The following is a 20,640-nucleotide window of genomic DNA, read 5'->3' as shown; positions in this document are numbered from 1 at the left end:
CTAACATAAGCAAGCAACACACTTCTTTCGCAAAAGGGGTAATAAATTTATCTGTTTTTGATATACCAAGCGACGGTGGCGGACGATCTGGAGTATATTTAGCGATCGACGCGAACATGGAGCTGGCCGAAGAGGAGGACGCGTTCGACGTATTTGGTTACTTGAAGAAATTAAGGCAGAGCAGGAGAGGACTCATAGAAAATTTGGTACAATATCAACTTTTGCTCGATATCATAAACTTCAAAAAAATTGCGTGAAAAAATTTATATACGGACATCTATCTTATTTTTAATGAAGCTCCTTGATGTCACACAGTTTTCAATAAATAAATTCTATCATATTAATTTCTTTTTCAATTTTTCTCTGTTTTTTGAAGATTGACTTAATAAAATATATAATAAAATATTGCATTAATATTGCTAACTTATATCTTACGCGTCGTACACAGGAACAGTACAAATTCATTTACGATACGCTCGAGGAATTCGTCGTGTGCGGTGCGTCGTGGTTTCCTGTGGCAGAACTATCGCAGCGCTTAAAGCAGAAGAGCATAAAAAACCCCATAACTAAAATGAACGAGTATCAACGAGAATACCAGCAGATTTGCAAACAGACGCCGCGCTTCACGATCGGCGATTGTGCCGGTGGGCATAGGGCCGATAACAGGGAAAAAAACAGAGACGTCCTAGTAGTTCCACGTGAGTTTCATGTGATCAACTTCTTCTTTCGATTCGCGAAAATAATTTTCTTTTTTTATTCACAGCGGACAATTTTCGGCCGTACCTGACCAGCTTTCAGGGCAATAGTTTCACGGATTATATAAATGCCGTCTTTGTGGACGTAAGTTAGTAAAATATTAAAATTTTTAATCCTCCTATCTTTATCATTTATCTCGCGTTTTTAAAAAAAGCTGAACTTTTTTGAGAACAAACTTTTAATGAAATTTCATAAAGCGCTGTGACAATTATATTATTCATTGCAAAAAGGACTGTCCATCTATTATTAACGTAAATATAAATTTAAAATCAGATTTTTATTCACATTAAAATTGCAAATAACAATATTTTCTGTTCGATAATCAATAACTGATAAGTATCGAGAACATGTAGAAAGTTCCGCAGACCGATATATATTATATATATTACAGTATTTCTCGCGATCCATTTAGCAATCGCGCGTTGCCAAGTTTTTCCCCAAAACACTCATTCGCTCTCGCTATGCCATGTAGGGCTACACGAAACCGAGAGAATATATCGTAACAGAATGGCCCCTTCGACACACGTGCGGCGAATTTTGGTCTTTGGTTTATGACTATGAGTGCGCAGCGGTAGTGGTACTGTGCGTACCGCCTCAGGGATCCACAAATTTTCCCAGCTTCTGGCCGGAAGGGAGGCATTCCAAGAAATACGGGCCTGTGTTTACGATCGACCACATCAGCCACAATCATTACACCAACATAAAAACCTGGGTGAGGAGCAATCTCCGATCCTTCGTTCAAAGCTTTGAAAGTTTTCAAATAATTTCAAAATCTTGCCTTTATTTTTGAAATTTTTGACAAAGAGAAAATTTATACATGGAGAAGATAAAGATGAAAAAAAATGGTTAAACCTTCTTGCTTATAAATTAACAAAAAAATTATGTTTTTTCAGGTTTTTAGGATAAACAAGAAGATCGTCTCATTGACGGAACTCATGGCGGGGGTGAAAGCACCACCGAAGACCGTGCAATTGTTCCAATTGACCTGTTGGCCGATGGGCCACAAAGTACCCACCTCTACAAATAGTTTAGTGGAGCTCATGAATATGGTCGAAAGATGGAGGCAACGAACGGACTATGGACCAGTGGCTGTGGTATCGCCCGATGGCAGAAGCCGTTGCGGTGTCTATTGTGCGGCCAACGCGTGTATAGAGCAGGTCATTCAGCACGGGGAGGTTGACATTTTCCAGGCTGTCAAAACTGTGCGCAGGCATAGACCTCAGCTTGTAGAAAATATGGTATGTATTTTCCTTTAAACTATAATAATATTGTAATATATATTTAACGTATATTTTTTTTTTCATCTAATCTATAAGCTGATATCTGATCTATAATCTAATAGCTGAACTTTTTTTAAATGGTATTTAATTTTATAAGTTTGTATATGTGTGTAAATTTATAAATCTATTTTGTTTTTATTTTTTGTACTTTAAATTTTTTCATGTTTCTATAATTTACGGTTTTGAAGATTAATTTCTTAGATTTCATTTTATATCCATTATTATAAAACAAAAATTCAAAATATTATTAAAATTATAATACCATCTGATAAGAAGCATATACAAATCTCTAAATAAATATTTATAAATTAAAATTTTTATTTTTAATATTTTAACTAAAAATTGCAGCTCACAAAAATTACATATATAAAATAAAATTGTATGTTAATTTTACTATCACTAACATGCAAGTCTTCTAATATCGTTTAATGTAATAAAATATTTCTCTTTCTCTCTCTTTATAAAAGAAAACCTTATGATTTAAATAAAAAGGTAAGAAAAGAATATCCGTATAACATTTATTTCTAGACGGAATACAAGTACTGTTACGACCTGGTCCTGCACTACGTGCTGCACTATTTGAATAAAGATATGAATGAGAAGAAGTGAGAAAGCGAGTTGAGGGACGAGCTATGGTTCATCGAATTCGGTCGGGGAGCTGCGCTGCCGCTGACCCCGGAGGAAGCACCAGCGGACGGGGAACCGGTCGTGCCCTGCGCCCAAGGTCGCGTCATCATCGAAACGGCGAGGCCGGCGCCACCACACTTCGCTACCTGTTCCACTTATCGCAGACCGCTCCTCAGCCGCATGTCAAACGAGGTGTCGATCAGCGATGGAACGATACCATCGTCGAGCGGCACCGACCAAAGTCAGCAAGAACAGGAACAACACCAGAAGATCAGCGGCAAGGGCGCGATCAGCAAGAGCATGACGACGACGACGACGCCGCAAAGTCCAGCCGCGAGACCGGATGATCTCGGCGTGACACCCTGGTATCTGGAAGATCATCCGACGACGGACACATCGCCGATGGGCGACCGGAGCTCGTATCCCTTATATTCGCACGCCGATGGCAAGCCGGATCTCAATTCGACGAGGAACAGTAGTATCGAGGGCGAATTGCCAAGGTCGGCGGCGCCCGTTCCCCGGCGAGCTTGCATGGATTTGAAGACCGCGATGGCACTGCTAGATGAAACCTGTCCAAACGTGGAACCAAGTCCGTCTCTCACTCCGAAAACACCCAGGACGCCACTTACACCGTACACATCGCGTAGCAAGAGAGCCCGCTCTAAGAGCAGTGATAACTCTTCCAATTACAGTAACGATCGGCTGAGCGATCGCTCATTCGAAACCCTCAAGGACAAAGATAAGGATAAGAAGAGACCATTTTTGTGGAAGATCGGCATCTCCAAAACGGAGGATCGGCCGTTCCTGGCGAAGCTGACGCCAGGAAGGATTATTGGCAAACCTTACTTGGAGAAGATTGGGCCCAGCAAAGCCGTTGAAAGACCGTTCTTAAACAAGATCGGCTCATCCAAGACCTTGGATAAATTTATCTTCGACACGCCGCGTAATGAACGCAGAAACGAGATTAAAAATGAGAAAAAAATAAACGACACGACAGTGAAAAATCACACTGGGATGAAGAATGATGTTAAGAGGCACGATACCGAAGAAATGATCACTATTAAAGAAAACATCGAAAATACTGTTCAGAAGGCAGTAGTCGTTACCTCTCATTCAGAAGAGGTACAACGCAAGTCTTTAGAGACCTCGGCGACTCACGAAAGACGGCGTTCGGGTAAAGAATTCCTGTTAAAGATGTACTCCTTCGAAACAGAGGATTTAGAATCCATCGTTCCAGCAAAGGATACATTAGACGACTCGTTCCAGGACAACGTAGTGAATTCAGGTCCGAGCTCGTTACCGATAGAAAATAGCAGTGAACAGACGACGTCGAGGCCGGAATTGGAGAATCGGCCAACTAGCGTGACCGCCGAATTGTTAAAATGCCGAGTGACTACCAGCGAGGAGCTCATATCTTCATCTATTACGTGCCTGAATTCGTCAAGCGATGCCAATAGCTGGAGCAATTCGCCGCGAAGAGCGCAACGCGCAAAGAAAGGATCGGCCTTGATTCGTCGCAAGATTTTTCAAGGTTCCAGCGAAATCGTTCGTAGCGACGACAGCACGCCCAATTCGCCCACCAAGAGGCCTATGTCGAGCGTCTCTCCCGATCGCGAGTTTCGAAACAACATCTCGGAAAGAGGAATTTTCTCTCCGACAAAGACCAGGAGATCGATCGTCGAGGATACCAGGCAGATAGAGAATACGCGCAGATCGATCAAGTACAATCAGTTCGAGAGACGAGGCATCTCCTCGGATAATCTTCTGGCAAAGGACGCTCTCTCATTTGTCACTGCCTCACAGACTATAATTGATGACATCGGGAGAACGCGAGAAATTTCGTCGGAGGACTCATTGGCGACCCGTCGAAGCGAGTATACGAAGGAAACGTTCAAGCAACTGCAGGACAAGTTCAAGCTGCAGGAAATACCTACGGAAAGTTATGCGGCTTTCAAACGGCGCACTCGAGCTCAAGGCGCGTTGAGTCGACACAGACTGAATCTGCTACCAGCGGAATCTGACATAATCTTGAAGAGACCATCCGACACGGGAGATGTTGCAGCGGTTGATACAAACACGATCAAAACTGCCGAAGAGAAACAAGATTGGAGTCAAAAAAGCACAATGAGATCGATTCTGAGAAAGCAGCAAGAGATCGATCATCTTAGCGATCACGAATCAGACACGAACACGTCCATTAGACGACCGAAGAGACGAATCTTTCACGAACCGTCGCAGGAGACCATGGATTTACTGACAGAACTACGCAAAGTGAAGAGCTTGCTAAAGACTCCGTCCTGGGAGAAGGATTTGGACCTTGATCAAAAACCAGTACAGATGCCGAAGCGCATTTTGTTGACGGATAAGGAATTTTGTCTCTCGGTGGAACGAGAGAACAGCATACGACGACCATCGAGAATGATCAATTCGCTGGAGACCACGGAGGAGGGCAAGGTTACATCGAATCATGAGAATAAAGAAAACAAGGAAAATCAATCGAATAGCGAGAATCAAAAATCGCCCGGACCAGCTCTGTTCGAGAAAAGATGCCTATCATTGGATTACGCCGATGAGGAGAAGCCTCAGAAGCCGGAAGCACGAGCGATTTCCTTGGCATCTACGAGGGACCTGCCGTTCGAAGCCGAAGAGGCCGATGACTATCCCGAACTGACGCTAATCTGCGATTCGAAAAGCTGCTCCTCGGATGTCTTCAATTCCCCATCCGAGGAGATAGATGGAAAAATCGGCGAACTAATATCGGAGACGGAACAGCCAAAGAAGCCTAGCCAGAATCACTACGCCGAGGTGGACATCGCTATTCCGACCGATCGAAGGATCAATAATTCCAAAGGCGAAGACGTTCAAGAGCGGACCAGCGATCTCTACGAGATTATATCCCCTCGATCGACGCCATTCCGCGTTAAGAAACGACTCGGAAAAATTTCTGTTGAGGAGACCGTCAAGCCGGAAAATTTCACCCTCGGTTCTAAGGTCGACTGCCGATCGGTCGTTGGCCAGAAACGGACAAAATGTGTCCCCTTATAACGCACGTCGACCTGCCCGCGGGCGAGATTCTCTCTGCGACGGCGTCAATTGTTGTGCTCGTATCGTGAGAAATATGGATTCAGGTGCGCAAATAACGCCTTAATTACATTTTACTTTAACCCTTTCGGTATTGTGTACTAGATACAAGTGATTGAATATGTCGAATACAAATAGGGACTTTAAAAAGATATTAAACATAATTTTTTTTTCGGAGTTTTTAATAATTTTTAATATTTTTAATGAATTATTTTTAAAAAATGAAATTTTAAACAAAAAATTTGTTCTATATTTTTCACTTATTCCTCTCGCAATTTCTTCAAATTTATAATAAAGGTTTTATGATATTCTTTAGAATTTAAATGAGACGTGTTTATCATCATACATATTGATAAGAAAAATTTTTTAAATTGTTTATTAAATAATTATTAAAAATTACCATTACTATATATAGATATTGAAAGGGTTAAAGAAATCAAATAATGACGTATAATTACTATTCTGTGTTCACCTTCTTTCGATACGAGCGTGACATTATGTTGCTTCTAAGATTAAACGAATTGATAATTAAAACCTCGTCAATAAATCGCCTAGCCTAGATAAAGAAAGTGTCGTGATGTATTCGCGTTGCATGCGAATATTTTTCTGATGGTGCTTATCTTAAAATGACTTTGTACATTAATGCTTTTAGTTAGTTAGTCAAAATTAGCCGCGTAGATTAACGGAAATAGAGATTTACTTATACTCTTCGTAAAAACGGTAATAATAATAGCATTTGCTGAACACTTCGTTTATCGAAATTTTTCTTGCCACATTTTTTGCGTAATTTTTCGGACAATGTTATATAAGATACAATAAATATGAAAAGAATGATAAAAAGTAAAAGTTGTGAAAGGAAAAATTTAAAAGCACAGCGATAAACGTTTAGCAAATGCCATTATTTCACATAATATAAAGCCAGATTATTGCGATAGATGAATCGGGATCACAGAATAATCTCTTTGATCGAGATGTTATTAATATTAATATTCTATTAGTCAAGTGGAACGATGTCCTCTCGAAAGTAAATAACAAACTTCGATTATACGACTTTCGGATGACAGGGAGAAACAAAAAATGAAGAAAGAAAAGAACAGTTTACCAGCTTTATAAGCAAAATCTGTCCAGTCTAGAGCCATAAACCCCCGGAGTTTTCAACGCAACGAGTGCTTATTGAAACGTGCGAGAGAGCTCCTACCGAAATATTCTAAAGCGCACCCCGACCATTTTTTACTCGATCTTTTCGAGAAAGCCCGCTGCGGCAACAAAGACTCTACACTCGCTGGTGCGCAAGAACGAAGGATTTCCGGTGAAAAACCCTTCTGTTGAGCAGAGAGTGCCTTGTATGTGGATATATATTATTTAGACAAAAAAGGGAGAGGGAGAGAGAGAGAGGGGGAAGACAGTGAGAACGCAAAAAAAATACGCAAAGAAGTCCTAATCGATGATTTAATTCCGACTGCGCGCCGGATTTTCTGAATGGGTCCACGGAGTCGCGTTCTCGTCGAACGACACATCGCAATTTTCTCCTTTTCTCCTTTTCTTACGAAAAATGATCCATTCTCACAGAATTGCAAGAAAGAATCAGACGCAGCCTTCGGATTTCTATATACATATGCGTATGTGGATATGCGTGTGATTATTTTCTGACGATCTAACGTATCTTCGATGACTCGCCTTTGAGAAATATCGACGAGATTTAGATCGGAAAAGGATTATAAAAAAAGATATTTCGGTGTGAGATACGGGAAGAGAATTCGGCGAATTCGCGAGAATGCGACTCCCACGCAGATGCGTCCGCCTGCCACGCCTGCTCTTTGTTCGGCGCGGCAAATATAATAACATTTTAACGGCATAAAACTTATATAAATAAATAATACAAATTTAATTGCGTTCCTCTTATAATTTTCTAGCGATATAGATAGGGTCGACAACGCACTAAAATTGATTATGCGGAAAGTACATTTAAAAAAAATGTAGATAGACATATAAACATATAAATATATATAGTATATATAAAATACATACGTACTACGGTTAATTTTTCGGTGAAATATTTGTGCAATGCGGCATACTCTCTTAATAATGTCGATGCAGATACATTTTCACTCCATAGATAGTAAGTATTGGTATTTTCTCAAGTTGATAGAGTACTCTAATAACTAATAATGTTAATACTTTCATAAACATTTATAATAAAAAGCGGAACCAACTCTTTCCTTTTCCCATCAAGCAAAAAAAAATGACACGTATTTATGCTTTCAACAATTTTCTAAAAACCAGCCTATAGAGCCCTAAGCTTTCTTAAATAATAAGATCAACATGTTTCATCTCATTGTCAATCCGTGAAATATTAAACGCTTTCGAAATTCGTCGAAAATATTTGAAAAATATTTAAATGCATCTGAACCGATATTACATAAGGAAATTGCGCACGCATCTGGTAAATATTAGAGATTAAAATGCGAATGTATATATATGTATGCATATATGCACGTGTGCATTCCTAGCCAGATGTAATTATACAAATTCAATAGTTGATGAGATGTGTGTGCCAAAGAAAATACGATTTATTGTATGTTATGAAATTACTTTTATATACACATTACATATATATATATATATATATATATATATATATATATATATCTTTGTGTGGACGCGAGTGTGCGGACAAAAAGTGTACTCTGTATGAAGGAGTGTATGTTTGTGTATGCGTCTCTCTGTGCGTTCGTTCTGCATGTAGAAATAAACGAGTGTATGAATTTAGTATATACGTGTTATGGCTAGGAATTTACCGTCTGTATGTACCGACTTGGATATGTGGCACAAATGTGCACGCAAGAAAGATCACGATTCGTTTCACTTCGGAAACTGAACTTTATTTAATTAATTCGAAATGAAAATTGCGACTATTAATATATTCTTATCGTGACTTGATATTTCTTTATTTTAACGCATTTATATTTTATATAATAAACGTTTAGTAATCCCTTCTTTCTACATCTTGCTTTAAATATAACAATATTTTATAAAAGATAAATTATATAAATGTGCGTATCATTAATTTATGATTCGTTTTCTATATTTTGTTTGCGCCTCTCCCTCTTTTCCCATATTTGTGAAATGCAGTTTTGACTATTTTAATCTTCTAACTTTAATTTTCTAATTTTTGCTACAATTTTTTAGGAGTATCAGTAAAATTTATTTTTATTAACAACAATCGCAAGCATTCAACTGCTCATTGTCACTCGAGTCAATAATCGAATTAAACGTAAATCGTGATCTTCCTTTAATTGTAGACCGCAATAGCGTTGTATATATAGTATTTTCGGCCGGTGCAATCTAAGACACATGGTAAGACAGGGTTCGCATTGTAATCTCGAAGGACAAAACTCGTCCAAAACTCTCCTCTTCTTTTACATTTAATAAAAAAATTTACCGCGCGCGTATACCGCGGCAGCCATCCGTCCATCCTTTCGGCTGTCCATGGGAAAGATGAATGCAAAAGATGCGCGATTATGGCAGTGTTGTAATGTTCCGATACGAAACTCTTTGGTTCTCGCGGGCGAGATTTAGTATTCAAATGTACACAGCGTTTATTAGTTGCTGTCGTTGCGATTGTTAGAAAGTTAGAAGCATAATCATGGCGCTCTAAAGCACAAGAAGAGAACTTCTTCCTTGTGGATAACTTTTTCTTAAAAGTCTTGATTATTCAAACACGTTGTGTTTTATTGTTGATTCAAAAATGTAATAATTGGAGATATATTCTATACATATATACATGTATAACTTTGTTTCTATATGTATGTATATACATATAATTTTCTTTTAATCGTGGTGGTAAAAAAGAAGCCGTTGACTTACGCAAAACGATGTTTAATTGAAAGTATTATTTAATTGAAAGAATCAATAGACTATGAATGTAAAACAGAAAAAAAAAACAATAGCAATTTTGCCAAAAAACAGAAAAAGAATTAATTAATACTTGAATTATATTCTTGAAACTTTGTAATCTGAAATATCACGCATTGAAATTATTTTTGCGAAAGTACATCCGCCTATTTCTAAAGGATTCAATCTTCTCTTCTTGTTTATTTTCTCCCCAAAAAATATATTGAACTACGTTATAGGTAAACAGCAAGATAATACAATGGGGTTGTAAATGTTAATCAGTTTTTGTTTACGCGTCACGTTGAACGTGCCACGGTATAATACATATATTGTATAATACACAAGCACAGGTACACACATGATAAAACATGATATGAGTATATGGATGTAGCTGTGTGAATATACGCGACATATAAGTATTTCTATATGTGATGGGCATTTGCCACATACATGTCAATAAAATTCACATTGTAAGAAGCCATCAAATTTGCCATCACGATAAACATAATAAATCGATGAATACAGATATGCGAAACAAAAAAATCTAACGGCCTTTATCATCGAGATCGCCGCGCCTCATGTTTTTGCCAAAATATATGAAGCGATTATATTGATTAATAATTTATAGAAATATATATAAATATATATTATTAGCTCGCATGGCTTTTACGGGGTTCACTAAACGTTATCAAATACAAGAGAATCAAATACGATTTACAGTTTGAATTTCAGCAAGCATTACATAATTTTTCGTAAAAATTACAGAGAGATTATTTTTTATTTTAGTTTGTATTTTTATTAAAGATCGTCTTTTTTGAAAAAGAAAACTTCCGGAATAATATATTTGTTATTATTTCTTTTATTATTATGAGTATTATTCTAATTATTATTTATAATATTATTATTGTATTTTACAATATTGCTTTTATATGCACAAAAGTTTATGTGTCTTTATTTATATATTTATTTATATAGATGTTTTTCATACATGCACACATACATATATATAATTATTATATATTACTTTAGGGGCAAGGAGCGTTCTCTGAAATTGATATTCGATTTTAGCAATTTTTTAATCAAAGAAAAATTTTCAATTTCTAATTGGATATTATATTAATGTAGAAATAACGCAAAAATTTGACATTAAAAATTTTTATGATAAGATATTTAAAACATTAAACTTTTCTTTTATGCAAAGTCCATTTACAAATGTATTTTTATTAACATAAAAATTTTAGCAAATTCTATATTTATTAATAATGATTTTTATATTCATATCATTAATTGTTCAAAAATGATTTTTATTCTAAATTATTCAAAAAATTTATTTCTAAAATATTGTTACGTGATTTTCGGATATCTTATATATATACATATATATATATATATATATATATATATATATATATATATATATATATATTAATCCACCTTCACACAAAATATTTGCGCAATATTGTAATTGCGTTTTGGAAACTGCCGTATTCAGTATATTATATGTATCTGCAATTATTATTTTTTTTTATTTCAATATTTTTTAGAAAATGCTTTTCATATTAAAATTTCAATCTTACATTATTCACGTTGTCGTATGAGGGGAAGGGGAAGGGGATTTATATCGACGTAAATCAATTCTCTCTCTCTCTCTCTCTCTCTCTTTCTTTTACATTCGCACAGCTTCGCTATTTAAAATTAATAAAAATATTCCATAAAACTCACCGTAGACGCGTAGATAATCGGGCTCATTGCTTAATAAGAAGATTTCGTCGAGCGATGCGACTGTATCAATGCAATAGAATCGTATCTCTATGTTGCTTGGGAAGACGGCAGTCCCGAAACGCAGCTGCGAAATCTACGCAAATGCATGTAAATTATTTATATCTAAATATTAACAAATCGATCTTATCATCGTTGAAATTACATACCAAAGATTATTCGACTCATCATTGAAAAGAATCACGAAAACGAGACACACGTCTGACGCGCGGCGATCCTCGTCCTGTTGCACTTCGAATAGTACGTTAAAGGCGCGAAATTCGCGGTGGATCATCACGAAGTCGCGCTAGTTTGAATCGATCTGAAACGCGAACCGCGCTCCCCCTCGCGGCACGATCACGCGCGATTTTTTAAAACAGTGTGATAAGCGATCTATTATTAAATAAGATGCAATGTGGTACATTTTACGTAATATTGGTACATTGTTGTAAATAATAAATAGATTGTACGTTGTATATTACACAATTCGTACATTGGTCTCCTTCTAAGAGATATCTCAAATATTTAAAGATTTATCAATTAATATAATATAATTTATCAAGAGAGCCTCTTCGATATATTAGTACAATTGTCGTTCATAAAAATTATTAAATAATTTTTGCCATTTATTTATTTGACTATTTATATTCAAATTGTTATATATATATATATATATATATATATATATATATATATATATATATATATATATATATATACATAAAGTGGACTTTTTAAATATAAATATAAAATGAATTTTTTTTGAAAATAAATTCTTAAATAATTTAGAGCAGATTTTCCGTATTCATTAAAACAAATAAATATGCAAAATTGTTTTATACACAAATATAAATATGAAATTTAGTTTTATCTATTTGTATGTATGTAATGAAATGCACAATTACTTGAACTGATCAATGGAGATAGACAAATATCGAGCGCTATGCATGATCTTTCGAGAATGCGTTCAAAAATTTTATTCATAGATAGAATACTCCTTAATTGACCAATCAGGATAAAAGTAACCAAGATTTCTGTATTCTAATTGGTCAATTAAATGCTACTCTACGGGTAAGATTTTTGAATGCATCTCGAAAATTTTGCGTCATTCTGTTTCGTTGAAATCCATGACAAAAAGTTCGAATGCCACCAGCCACCAGTTATCAGCAGCACCGACAATATACAATTCTATGTCACATTATACATACGTTCACCGTATGATAATACGATTGCTCTTAGATCAGCTGCTCGCCGTTCCGGGATATTGCGAGCGTGGCACGTGCATTGCATGGATTGGCTATAATCATTGATGCATCTTCTTCGTAGCTGAAATAATTTTTTTATAAAACTCGCGGAAAGAGGTACGTAAAGAGAGTCTCACGATCAGAGCTCAGGTTATCGGCGAGATTAAAGAATACACATTGTAATAACATTACTTGTCAATAATTATGGGATGCGGCACGTATGGATTTCATCTAACATCTTATATGTCGATGTGTCAAATGTGATAGGCACGTGTATTAAAATTTAATTGACGGCGAGTTTCAGTGAAAATTTATCGTGCAAAATTTTATTAACAAAGCAGTTCCTTTTTTTTTTCATTTAGAAACGCATCTATTCGTTTAAAATCTATCATTTTATTAATAAATGAGATTGTAACATAATCAGTAACATATTTTTCTTTAATGTTGCAGATGGGGGTGTTCATATTTTTTTATATGCTCTTGTTATGCTCCACTCAACTTGGGGCTGACAAAAAGACTAACAAATATGTGACAACTTTAATAAATGCTAAGTGGAATGAGACACCTCTTGTTCTCGAAGCAGCTGAATATCTTAGCGATGAAAATCCAAATTACTTTTGGAAATTTATTGATGCATATTCTAGAAAAATTAGTAATCTTGTAATAGGTAATTACGCGGTTTTAATTTAATTGACTTGGTAAAATACATATTTTTCAAGATAATCATTTTTTTCTCAATCTTTACGTAATTTACTTCAGCTACAGAAAAGGAGAGTTATGACTTAATTCTGGAATTGGCAAAAAAATATTTATCTGAATCAGAGATAGCAGTTTTTAAGTTAGGATTGTCTTTACGTATTTATTCCGCACGTGTTGAAATGTTTTCTCAAATGGCTGTGAATAAAAATGTTTCTTCCTATGGATGTAACAATATTGTTAACATTGGTGGAACATTTACTTGTTCTCTACAAGATATAGATAGGTTATTACTAGAACAGGTTGGTAATTTATAATTTTCAATTTCGTTCTACTGATATAATATTAGGATATATCATTATATTCTATTTACTTTCCAGGATACATGGGAAACTATAGATACCTATGATGTAGACCACCGATACTTGGATACTTCAGAATCTGATAAGGTAATCATATTATATGGTCAGATTGGGACTTCTACATTTATTGATTTCCATGAAAAACTGAAAAATATAGCAGATACAAAGAGGATCAATTATATTCTTCGTCATTATGTAAAGGTAACAATAGAAATAGAATTATGTTTTAGACATTTATAATATATTGCAAAACAATTGCATTTTTCATAAAAACAATTTACAGGATAGAACAGATAAGAAATTGCGTTTATCAGGTTATGGTGTAGAATTGCAAATGAAGTCTACAGAATACAAAGCGACAGATGATTCTGATATCAAAGACAATACAGGAAAGAATTCAGAAGAGGCAAATGATGGCATGGAAGAAATTGAAGGAATCAACTTCATGATTTTAAAGTAAGGTGGTTAGTAAGGATATAAAGTATTCACTTTATATCTCTTTGTATAATATTTTGCATTGCATTACTATGATGTAATATATCATCTTTTTAGAACATTATATCCAAATCAACAAGCCAAATTGGATAAAATACAAATGCATTTATTGGAAAGTAGTCACGAGATCGGAGCTTTCAAAGTATGGCAATTTCAAGAATTGAGTCACCAGGCAGCTGAAAGGATCATGAATTCTCCTTCTGTGGAAGCACTAAACATCTTGACTGATATATCGCAAAATTTTCCTATGCAGGTATTTATTTTAAATATCGAATTCTAAACACAATTTAAAATGACATAATTAAATGCATATATATATTATTTAATAGGTATATAATGATTTATATATTTTTGTATCTCTCTTCGTAGGCGAAATCTCTAATTAGAACTAAGGTGAATAGTGATATGAAAAAGGAAATGAAACTGAATCAGGAAATATTTATGGCAAGTCTAAATATACAACCAACTGACACGGCGCTTTTCATCAATGGCTTATTTTTTGATTTGGAAGCTATTGATATACTAACTCTTTTAGAATCTTTGAGAAGCGAATTACGAGTAATGGAAGCTCTTCATAAAATTGGTACAAGAACTATATTTTTCTATATATCAGTTAAATATTTTATTAATATATTACCAAATCAAGAATTATATCCTTACAAATTATTACAGGCTTTAGTAACAAAAAAATGAGTAAACTGTTGGCATTGGATTTATCTGGAGGCACAGATAATCAAAATTTTGCAATGGATATAAGGGATTCTGCGATCAATTGGATTAATGATATTGAAAATGATTCACGTTATAGTAGATGGTCACGGTCATTGACAGAATTATTACGACCAACTTTCCCAGGCATGCTCAGAAATATTAGAAGAAATTTATATAATTTAGTTAGTATTACTAAATTTTAAATGATAATAATTAATATTTTGTTTCAAATACTTACCTATCTTTTTTGTAGGTATTAATTATTGATCCCCTAAGCGAAGATTCCATGTCATTAATAGCTCTAGCGCAATCTCTTTATGCACATTCTGCTCCACTGAGAGTCGGATTTGTCTTCGTGACGAATTATAATACATCTGTAACAGGTTTAACAGATGCTAGTGTTGCAGTTAACAATGCATATCACTATTTTGCAGAAAATAAAAATCCTAAAGAGGCTTTACATTTCTTATCAGAGGTAAAACTTCATATCATTTGATATCAATGTCCATATCAAGAGGAAGGATAAAATTTATTTTTATTTTAGTTAGGAAATTACATTGGACATGGTGCTGACATAGATGATATAAAAAAAGTTATCAAATCCAAAGATTCGTCCGCTAATATACCTTACATCCTCGGGGAAGAGTCTGAATATGACGTGGGACGGCATTTAGCCAGCGACTTCATAAAACGATGTGGTTTCAAGAAATTCCCACAAGCTTTATTGAATGGTGTACCTCTGACGCCCAGTCAGATGAATTATGAATCATACGAAGAAGCAGTACTATCTACTATTATGTCACAAACACCTGCATTGCAAAAAGCAGTATATCGTGGTGAAGTAACGGAAGGAGACGATGTCGTTGATTTTCTGATGAATCAACCATACGTTATGCCACGGTAAATATAACTCTTAATTAATATTTTATGAGTTATTATAATAAATTTATGTTCACTTTTATTATTTATTTACTCATTCCACTGTTTATTTCGCTTTCTAGTTTGAACGAACGTATTTTAAAAGTGGACAAGAATGCATGGCTAAATTTAATCGGTACGATTCCTGAAGATGAGAATTATATAAAGTGGAGTTCTCAAGATCTGTCAACTTATTTAATGAAGAAAATGCATTACTTCTTCGTACCACGACGCAGTAGCGTGCATCATTTATATTCCTTTTGGATTGTAGCTGATTTGAGATCATTGTCTGGTAGACAATTACTACGAGAGGCGCTTGAATATGTAGTATGTAATTTAAAAATCAAGCTTTATATAATTTCGTATGTATTTTTTATAAAAATATAAAGCTCTTATATTTTTCTATAGGAATCAAATACCGATGCGCGAGTTAGTATTATCGTTAATGCGGAAGGTAACGTGAATTCAAAGTCTGATATTAACAAAATTGTTCTTGCTGCATTAAATGCATTGTCACCAGAAAGAGCTATACTTTACACACGTAAAGTAATCAGAGAAGATAATGCAGCTCTCATTGCCGATGGTAGTTTTGAGATTGAAGTAAGAAATGTATTTTTATAGATGATATTACATTTTGTTAGAAATCTTTCCGCGTTAATAATTCGATTTTATTTCAGGACGAATCTGTGATGGCACTGTTGGAAAATCAAAATCAAATATTAATGTTACATCAACATTATATTAAAAATGTCTTAAACTTGGAAGCTGGTGCGAGAGCAGTTTTATGCAACGGTCGTATTATCGGCCCTTTGGATAGCGGCGAAGAATTTACAAGTGATGACTTCTCTTTATTAGAAAGATTTAGCCAAAGTACTTATGGAGATAAACTATTTATGAAATTAATTAAAGATCGAATCTTTAATGAAGATGAATATGGTATGATAATATGGTATATACGATATGTATTACTTGTAATATTTTTTTCAATTAACATCATAGAAATAATAAATTGTTTATGATATTTTTCTAGAAGAGGAGAATAACATCACGGATGATATGATTATGAAAATCACTTCACTCTTAGTACCACGTCCTCAAACTCGAAATCGATACGATGTTCCTTTCCATGGGGATGATCACAGGTAAAATAATTTTTAAAATATAAATCAAAAATTTAGAATTTATACACAATATATATATGAAACTCTGAGTATTAATATTACATGCAAGAATGATTATTTTCATTTTGCAGTGTCATAAAAATTCCAACAGCCGATCCTAATAAAGTAGCCTTCGACTTTATCGCTATCGTAGATCCAGTTTCACGTGGTGCTCAAAAATTGGGCCCAATATTGAAAACAGTACAACAAGCTTTAAATTGTAATATAAAAGTATTCTTGAATTGCTTAGACAAGAACAGCGATATGCCATTGAAAAGGTAGAATGATATATTTTATTTTCTTTATAATTCTTTTTCTTGAATTAGGATGGTATATATTTTTTTATATATTTTTTTATATATTCTTTTATATATTCTTTCGTTTCATTCCCTAGCTTTTATCGATTTGTGCTTGAACCTGAGCTACAATTCACAATCGAAGGAGATATCAGTGGCTCTATCGCGAAGTTTACAAAACTTCCCACTTCTTCATTATTAACGCAATACATTCATGCTCCTGAAAATTGGCTAGTAGAAGTAGTCCGCAGTGTTTATGATTTAGATAACATTAAGCTGGATAATGTTGCAATTGGTGTCCATAGGTAAAAGAATCAAAATACTCAATATGATCTTCTTATTTCAATTTTGCTGACTTTTATATGTATATTATTTTAGTGAATTTGAATTGGAGTATTTGCTGCTCGAAGGCCATTGTTTCGAAGCAGTAATGGGAAATCCACCGAGAGGCCTTCAATTCACATTAGGCACCGAGAAACAACCCGTAATGGTTGACACCATAGTAATGGCGAATTTAGGATACTTCCAGCTCAAGGCAAATCCTGGCGAATGGGTACTACGACTTCGACAGGGAAGATCCGCGGAAATATACGACTTCACCACTGTCGACGGACAAGATGTTATTCAAAACGGCAATGATGTGAAAGTTCTGATAAGTTCTTTGAGAAGCCACGTGCTAAAAGTCAAGGTATCTAAGAAGCCAGACAAGGCGGGATTCGATCTCTTATCGGACAACGAGAAGGATTCCGGATTATGGAACTCCATTTCTAGGTATGTCCAACTCACTCAAACTATTTTTATATTCCACATTTCCTAATGTTGGGTGTTAGTACATAATGCATAGCATGCATAATGCATTCTCGGTTATCTTTGAACTTAACTTTTATTTGTTCTCTCTTTTTTAGCATTGCCAAATTTTGGTAAGCTTCTCATTATGTAGTTAAGTACATCTATCATTTTTCTATAAATACATATAAATAAGTATCAAAGAACAAGAAATCCAGAGTAAAATACATCTGCATTACAAAAACGAACATATATGTGGCTTGAAATTGTAACATTTGATTAATCAATAATCTTAATATACTTAAACTTGATTACATTTACAATTCATTTACATTAACTTAATTCCAAGTCACCATATGTATTCTTGTCTTCTGTCTGCTGTCTTAATTAACTTAAAATATCATTCTCTCCTTTGATAATGTAGCCCATATTAATTTAAATACCTAATCGCGACTGATAAAATAGTTAAATTATACTAATGTTTGATATGTCTTATATGTTTTGACATACTTTCAAAACTAGGACATTTACAACAGACGAAAGCGAAGACCAAGATGAGAAGTTAAATATTTTCTCTCTCGCTTCTGGCCACTTATATGAAAGATTCCTGAAGATCATGATGCTAAGTGTTATTAAACACACCAAGACGCCGGTGAAGTTCTGGTTCTTAAAGAATTACCTATCACCAACTGTAAAAGTAAGTGGCTGACATATAGCAGAGTGAAACATTATTTTGTTCTAAATAATGCTAGTTATGAAAACAATTATTAAAATTTTTTTCATGACATAGGATTTTTTGCCACATATGGCTAAAGAATATGGTTTTGAATATGAACTTGTGCAATACAAATGGCCTCGTTGGCTTCATCAACAAACCGAGAAACAAAGAACTATTTGGGGATACAAGATCTTATTCCTCGACGTGTTATTCCCGTTGAACGTTAAAAAAATAATATTTGTCGATGCTGATCAGGTATACATAATATAAGCACAATTTAAAATGCAACGATATAGATATTATTTGTGTAAAATTACATAATTGATTTTATACAGGTGGTAAGAGCAGATTTGAAGGAATTAGCAAATTTGGATCTCGGCGGTGCGCCATATGCATATACGCCGTTTTGTGATAGTAGAACTGAAATGGATGGATTTCGATTTTGGAAACAAGGATATTGGAGAAATCATTTGCAAGGACGAGCTTATCACATCAGCGCGTTATACGTAGTAGATCTCAAGCGGTTCCGTCGCATCGCAGCCGGAGATAGATTACGAGGACAGTATCAAGCATTGAGTCAAGATCCAAACAGCTTATCAAATCTTGATCAAGTATGTAATGTACATGAATGTTTTTAGTATTTATAAAGATATAGAAAATAATAGATTATATTTCTTATTAATGATCTTAAGATATCCTATTTTCTTTTTTTTTATATTTAAAAAATAATCAATAATTAATTTTAGGATCTCCCAAATAATATGATACATCAAGTGGCCATCAAGACATTACCACAGGAGTGGCTATGGTGTGAAACGTGGTGTGATGATGCATCCAAGCAATATGCTAAAACTATAGATTTAGTATGTATTTTTATTTATATGTATTTCATAATGATAAATTATAATATTTTTATATTTACTCCCCAAAAAAAAATATTAATTTTTTTTTTTTTTTAGTGTAATAATCCAATGACTAAAGAAGCCAAATTACAAGCAGCCATGCGTATTTTGCCCGAATGGGTAGGTTATGATGAAGAAATTAAAGCTCTACAGCAGAAAATAGAAAATGCAAATAGACAAACGGAAAAAGATAGTGGTAAGTTATATATATATATTGCATATATGTGCGTATATCTTTTTTCACGAAATTTTTATGTTTACTCTTTATTGCAGAAATTGTCGATGATGTCTTGAAACATGAAGAATTGTAAATTAAATTTATATAAAATTTATGAAAAAATTTTATAAAATTCTATAGGGGAAATTCTAAAACAAGAAATTTCTGTTCGCAGTAGATTAATAAGTATTAATAACAATTTCCATATTTCACTTTTGTAATTGATATTTGGCACTTTATATGTAAATACTTGCCAGTACTCGTAAACTTTCAGAAATATTGATATAATTAAAAGCCGAAGGTTTTTGTTATTTTTGTTCTTATTAGATCCATATTTTGTATAATATAAATTATGGTTTTTAAAAAAATTTTGTGTTATAATAAATAAAACTTTTTCAAGAAAAATTTATTCACTTCAGAAGCGAAAAATCGAAAAATCCAATAATTGATAATTGTTGAGGATACATACAATATTCCTTCGGTTATTTATGAACATGTTCAGTTCATGTTATACCAATGTGATTTATAATTGTCTACTATGTTAGTTATAAGAAATAAACTTGTAACATTTGTAAAATATCTTTAATATTTTCCTTTTATGTAATAAACAGAGGGAAAGAAGAAATTTAAAGTAACAAAAACGGACTAAGTAAATACATTGTGTGCGACATATGTAAATTTATTCGATAATATTCACGCGATCGTAAAAAATATTCGATCGCATTATTAATGATGAGTT

The 20,640-nt window shown here is 34.1% G+C and overlaps 4 protein-coding genes across 9 annotated transcripts in view; 3 read left to right on the top strand and 1 right to left on the bottom strand.

Moving 5' to 3' along the window:
- Positions 1-2,713, top strand: part of LOC126853896 (receptor-type tyrosine-protein phosphatase kappa) — a 61,452-nt gene extending 58,739 nt beyond the window's left edge. Inside the window, exons 9-14 of the mRNA XM_050600019.1 lie at positions 71-206; positions 449-698; positions 764-840; positions 1,229-1,468; positions 1,650-1,994; positions 2,565-2,713. Coding sequence (XP_050455976.1) covers positions 71-206; positions 449-698; positions 764-840; positions 1,229-1,468; positions 1,650-1,994; positions 2,565-2,645 — 1,129 coding nt within the window. The 3' untranslated portion in view covers positions 2,646-2,713. The remainder of the gene's footprint in view (positions 1-70; positions 207-448; positions 699-763; positions 841-1,228; positions 1,469-1,649; positions 1,995-2,564) is intronic.
- Positions 1-12,673, bottom strand: part of LOC126853899 (spermatogenesis-defective protein 39 homolog) — an 84,491-nt gene extending 71,818 nt beyond the window's left edge. The window contains exons 1-2 of the mRNA XM_050600023.1: positions 12,605-12,673; positions 11,361-11,493 (exon numbers count right to left, since the gene is read on the bottom strand). The gene's annotated coding sequence lies outside the window, so the exon portion shown is untranslated. The remainder of the gene's footprint in view (positions 1-11,360; positions 11,494-12,604) is intronic.
- LOC126853895 (uncharacterized) lies at positions 2,646-10,162 on the top strand (the record flags this gene model as incomplete). The annotated part of the gene is made up of 1 exon (XM_050600018.1): positions 2,646-10,162. A coding segment is annotated over one exon (3,063 nt), but the record flags the coding sequence as incomplete, so codon positions are not given.
- Positions 12,618-20,478, top strand: LOC126853893 (UDP-glucose:glycoprotein glucosyltransferase). Of its 6 annotated transcripts, none has more exons than XM_050600014.1 (24): positions 12,618-12,757; positions 13,091-13,307; positions 13,400-13,638; positions 13,717-13,899; positions 13,982-14,154; positions 14,251-14,446; positions 14,563-14,776; positions 14,866-15,086; positions 15,158-15,379; positions 15,449-15,804; positions 15,906-16,149; positions 16,231-16,422; positions 16,500-16,758; positions 16,856-16,964; positions 17,075-17,260; positions 17,377-17,583; positions 17,657-18,049; positions 18,184-18,198; positions 18,587-18,761; positions 18,855-19,037; positions 19,118-19,393; positions 19,529-19,645; positions 19,742-19,880; positions 19,958-20,478. In XM_050600014.1, the coding sequence occupies exons 2-24, from the start codon at positions 13,091-13,093 to the stop codon at positions 19,993-19,995; spliced, it is 4,554 nt and encodes a 1,517-aa protein (XP_050455971.1). In that variant the 5' UTR covers positions 12,618-12,757; the 3' UTR covers positions 19,996-20,478. The 6 variants fall into 6 exon arrangements, with proteins under 6 accessions (XP_050455971.1, XP_050455968.1, XP_050455973.1 ...); XM_050600011.1 differs by having other exon boundaries at positions 16,853-16,964; XM_050600012.1 differs by lacking the exon at positions 12,618-12,757 and adding an exon at positions 12,767-12,907 and having other exon boundaries at positions 16,853-16,964.
- The last annotated feature ends 162 nt before the right edge of the window (positions 20,479-20,640 follow it).

The sequence above is a fragment of the Cataglyphis hispanica genome, chromosome 13, assembly GCF_021464435.1.
Source record: "Cataglyphis hispanica isolate Lineage 1 chromosome 13, ULB_Chis1_1.0, whole genome shotgun sequence".
NCBI classification, from domain to species: Eukaryota; Metazoa; Arthropoda; class Insecta; order Hymenoptera; family Formicidae; genus Cataglyphis; species Cataglyphis hispanica.
Note: the sequence above shows the minus strand (reverse complement) of the source record. Positions and strands in the feature narration are given on the sequence as shown.

What these genes read in the sequence shown, in the direction of transcription:
- LOC126853893 (XM_050600011.1), top strand. Translation starts at nt 13,091, where the DNA reads ATGGGGGTGTTCATATTTTTTTATATGCTCTTGTTATGCTCCACTCAA. An exon ending in ATCAACTTCATGATTTTAAA is followed by an intron (nt 14,155 to 14,250) that starts GTAAGGTGGTTA and finishes TCATCTTTTTAG; the next exon opens with AACATTATATCCAAATCAAC. An exon ending in GCTTATCAAATCTTGATCAA is followed by an intron (nt 19,394 to 19,528) that starts GTATGTAATGTA and finishes AATTAATTTTAG; the next exon opens with GATCTCCCAAATAATATGAT.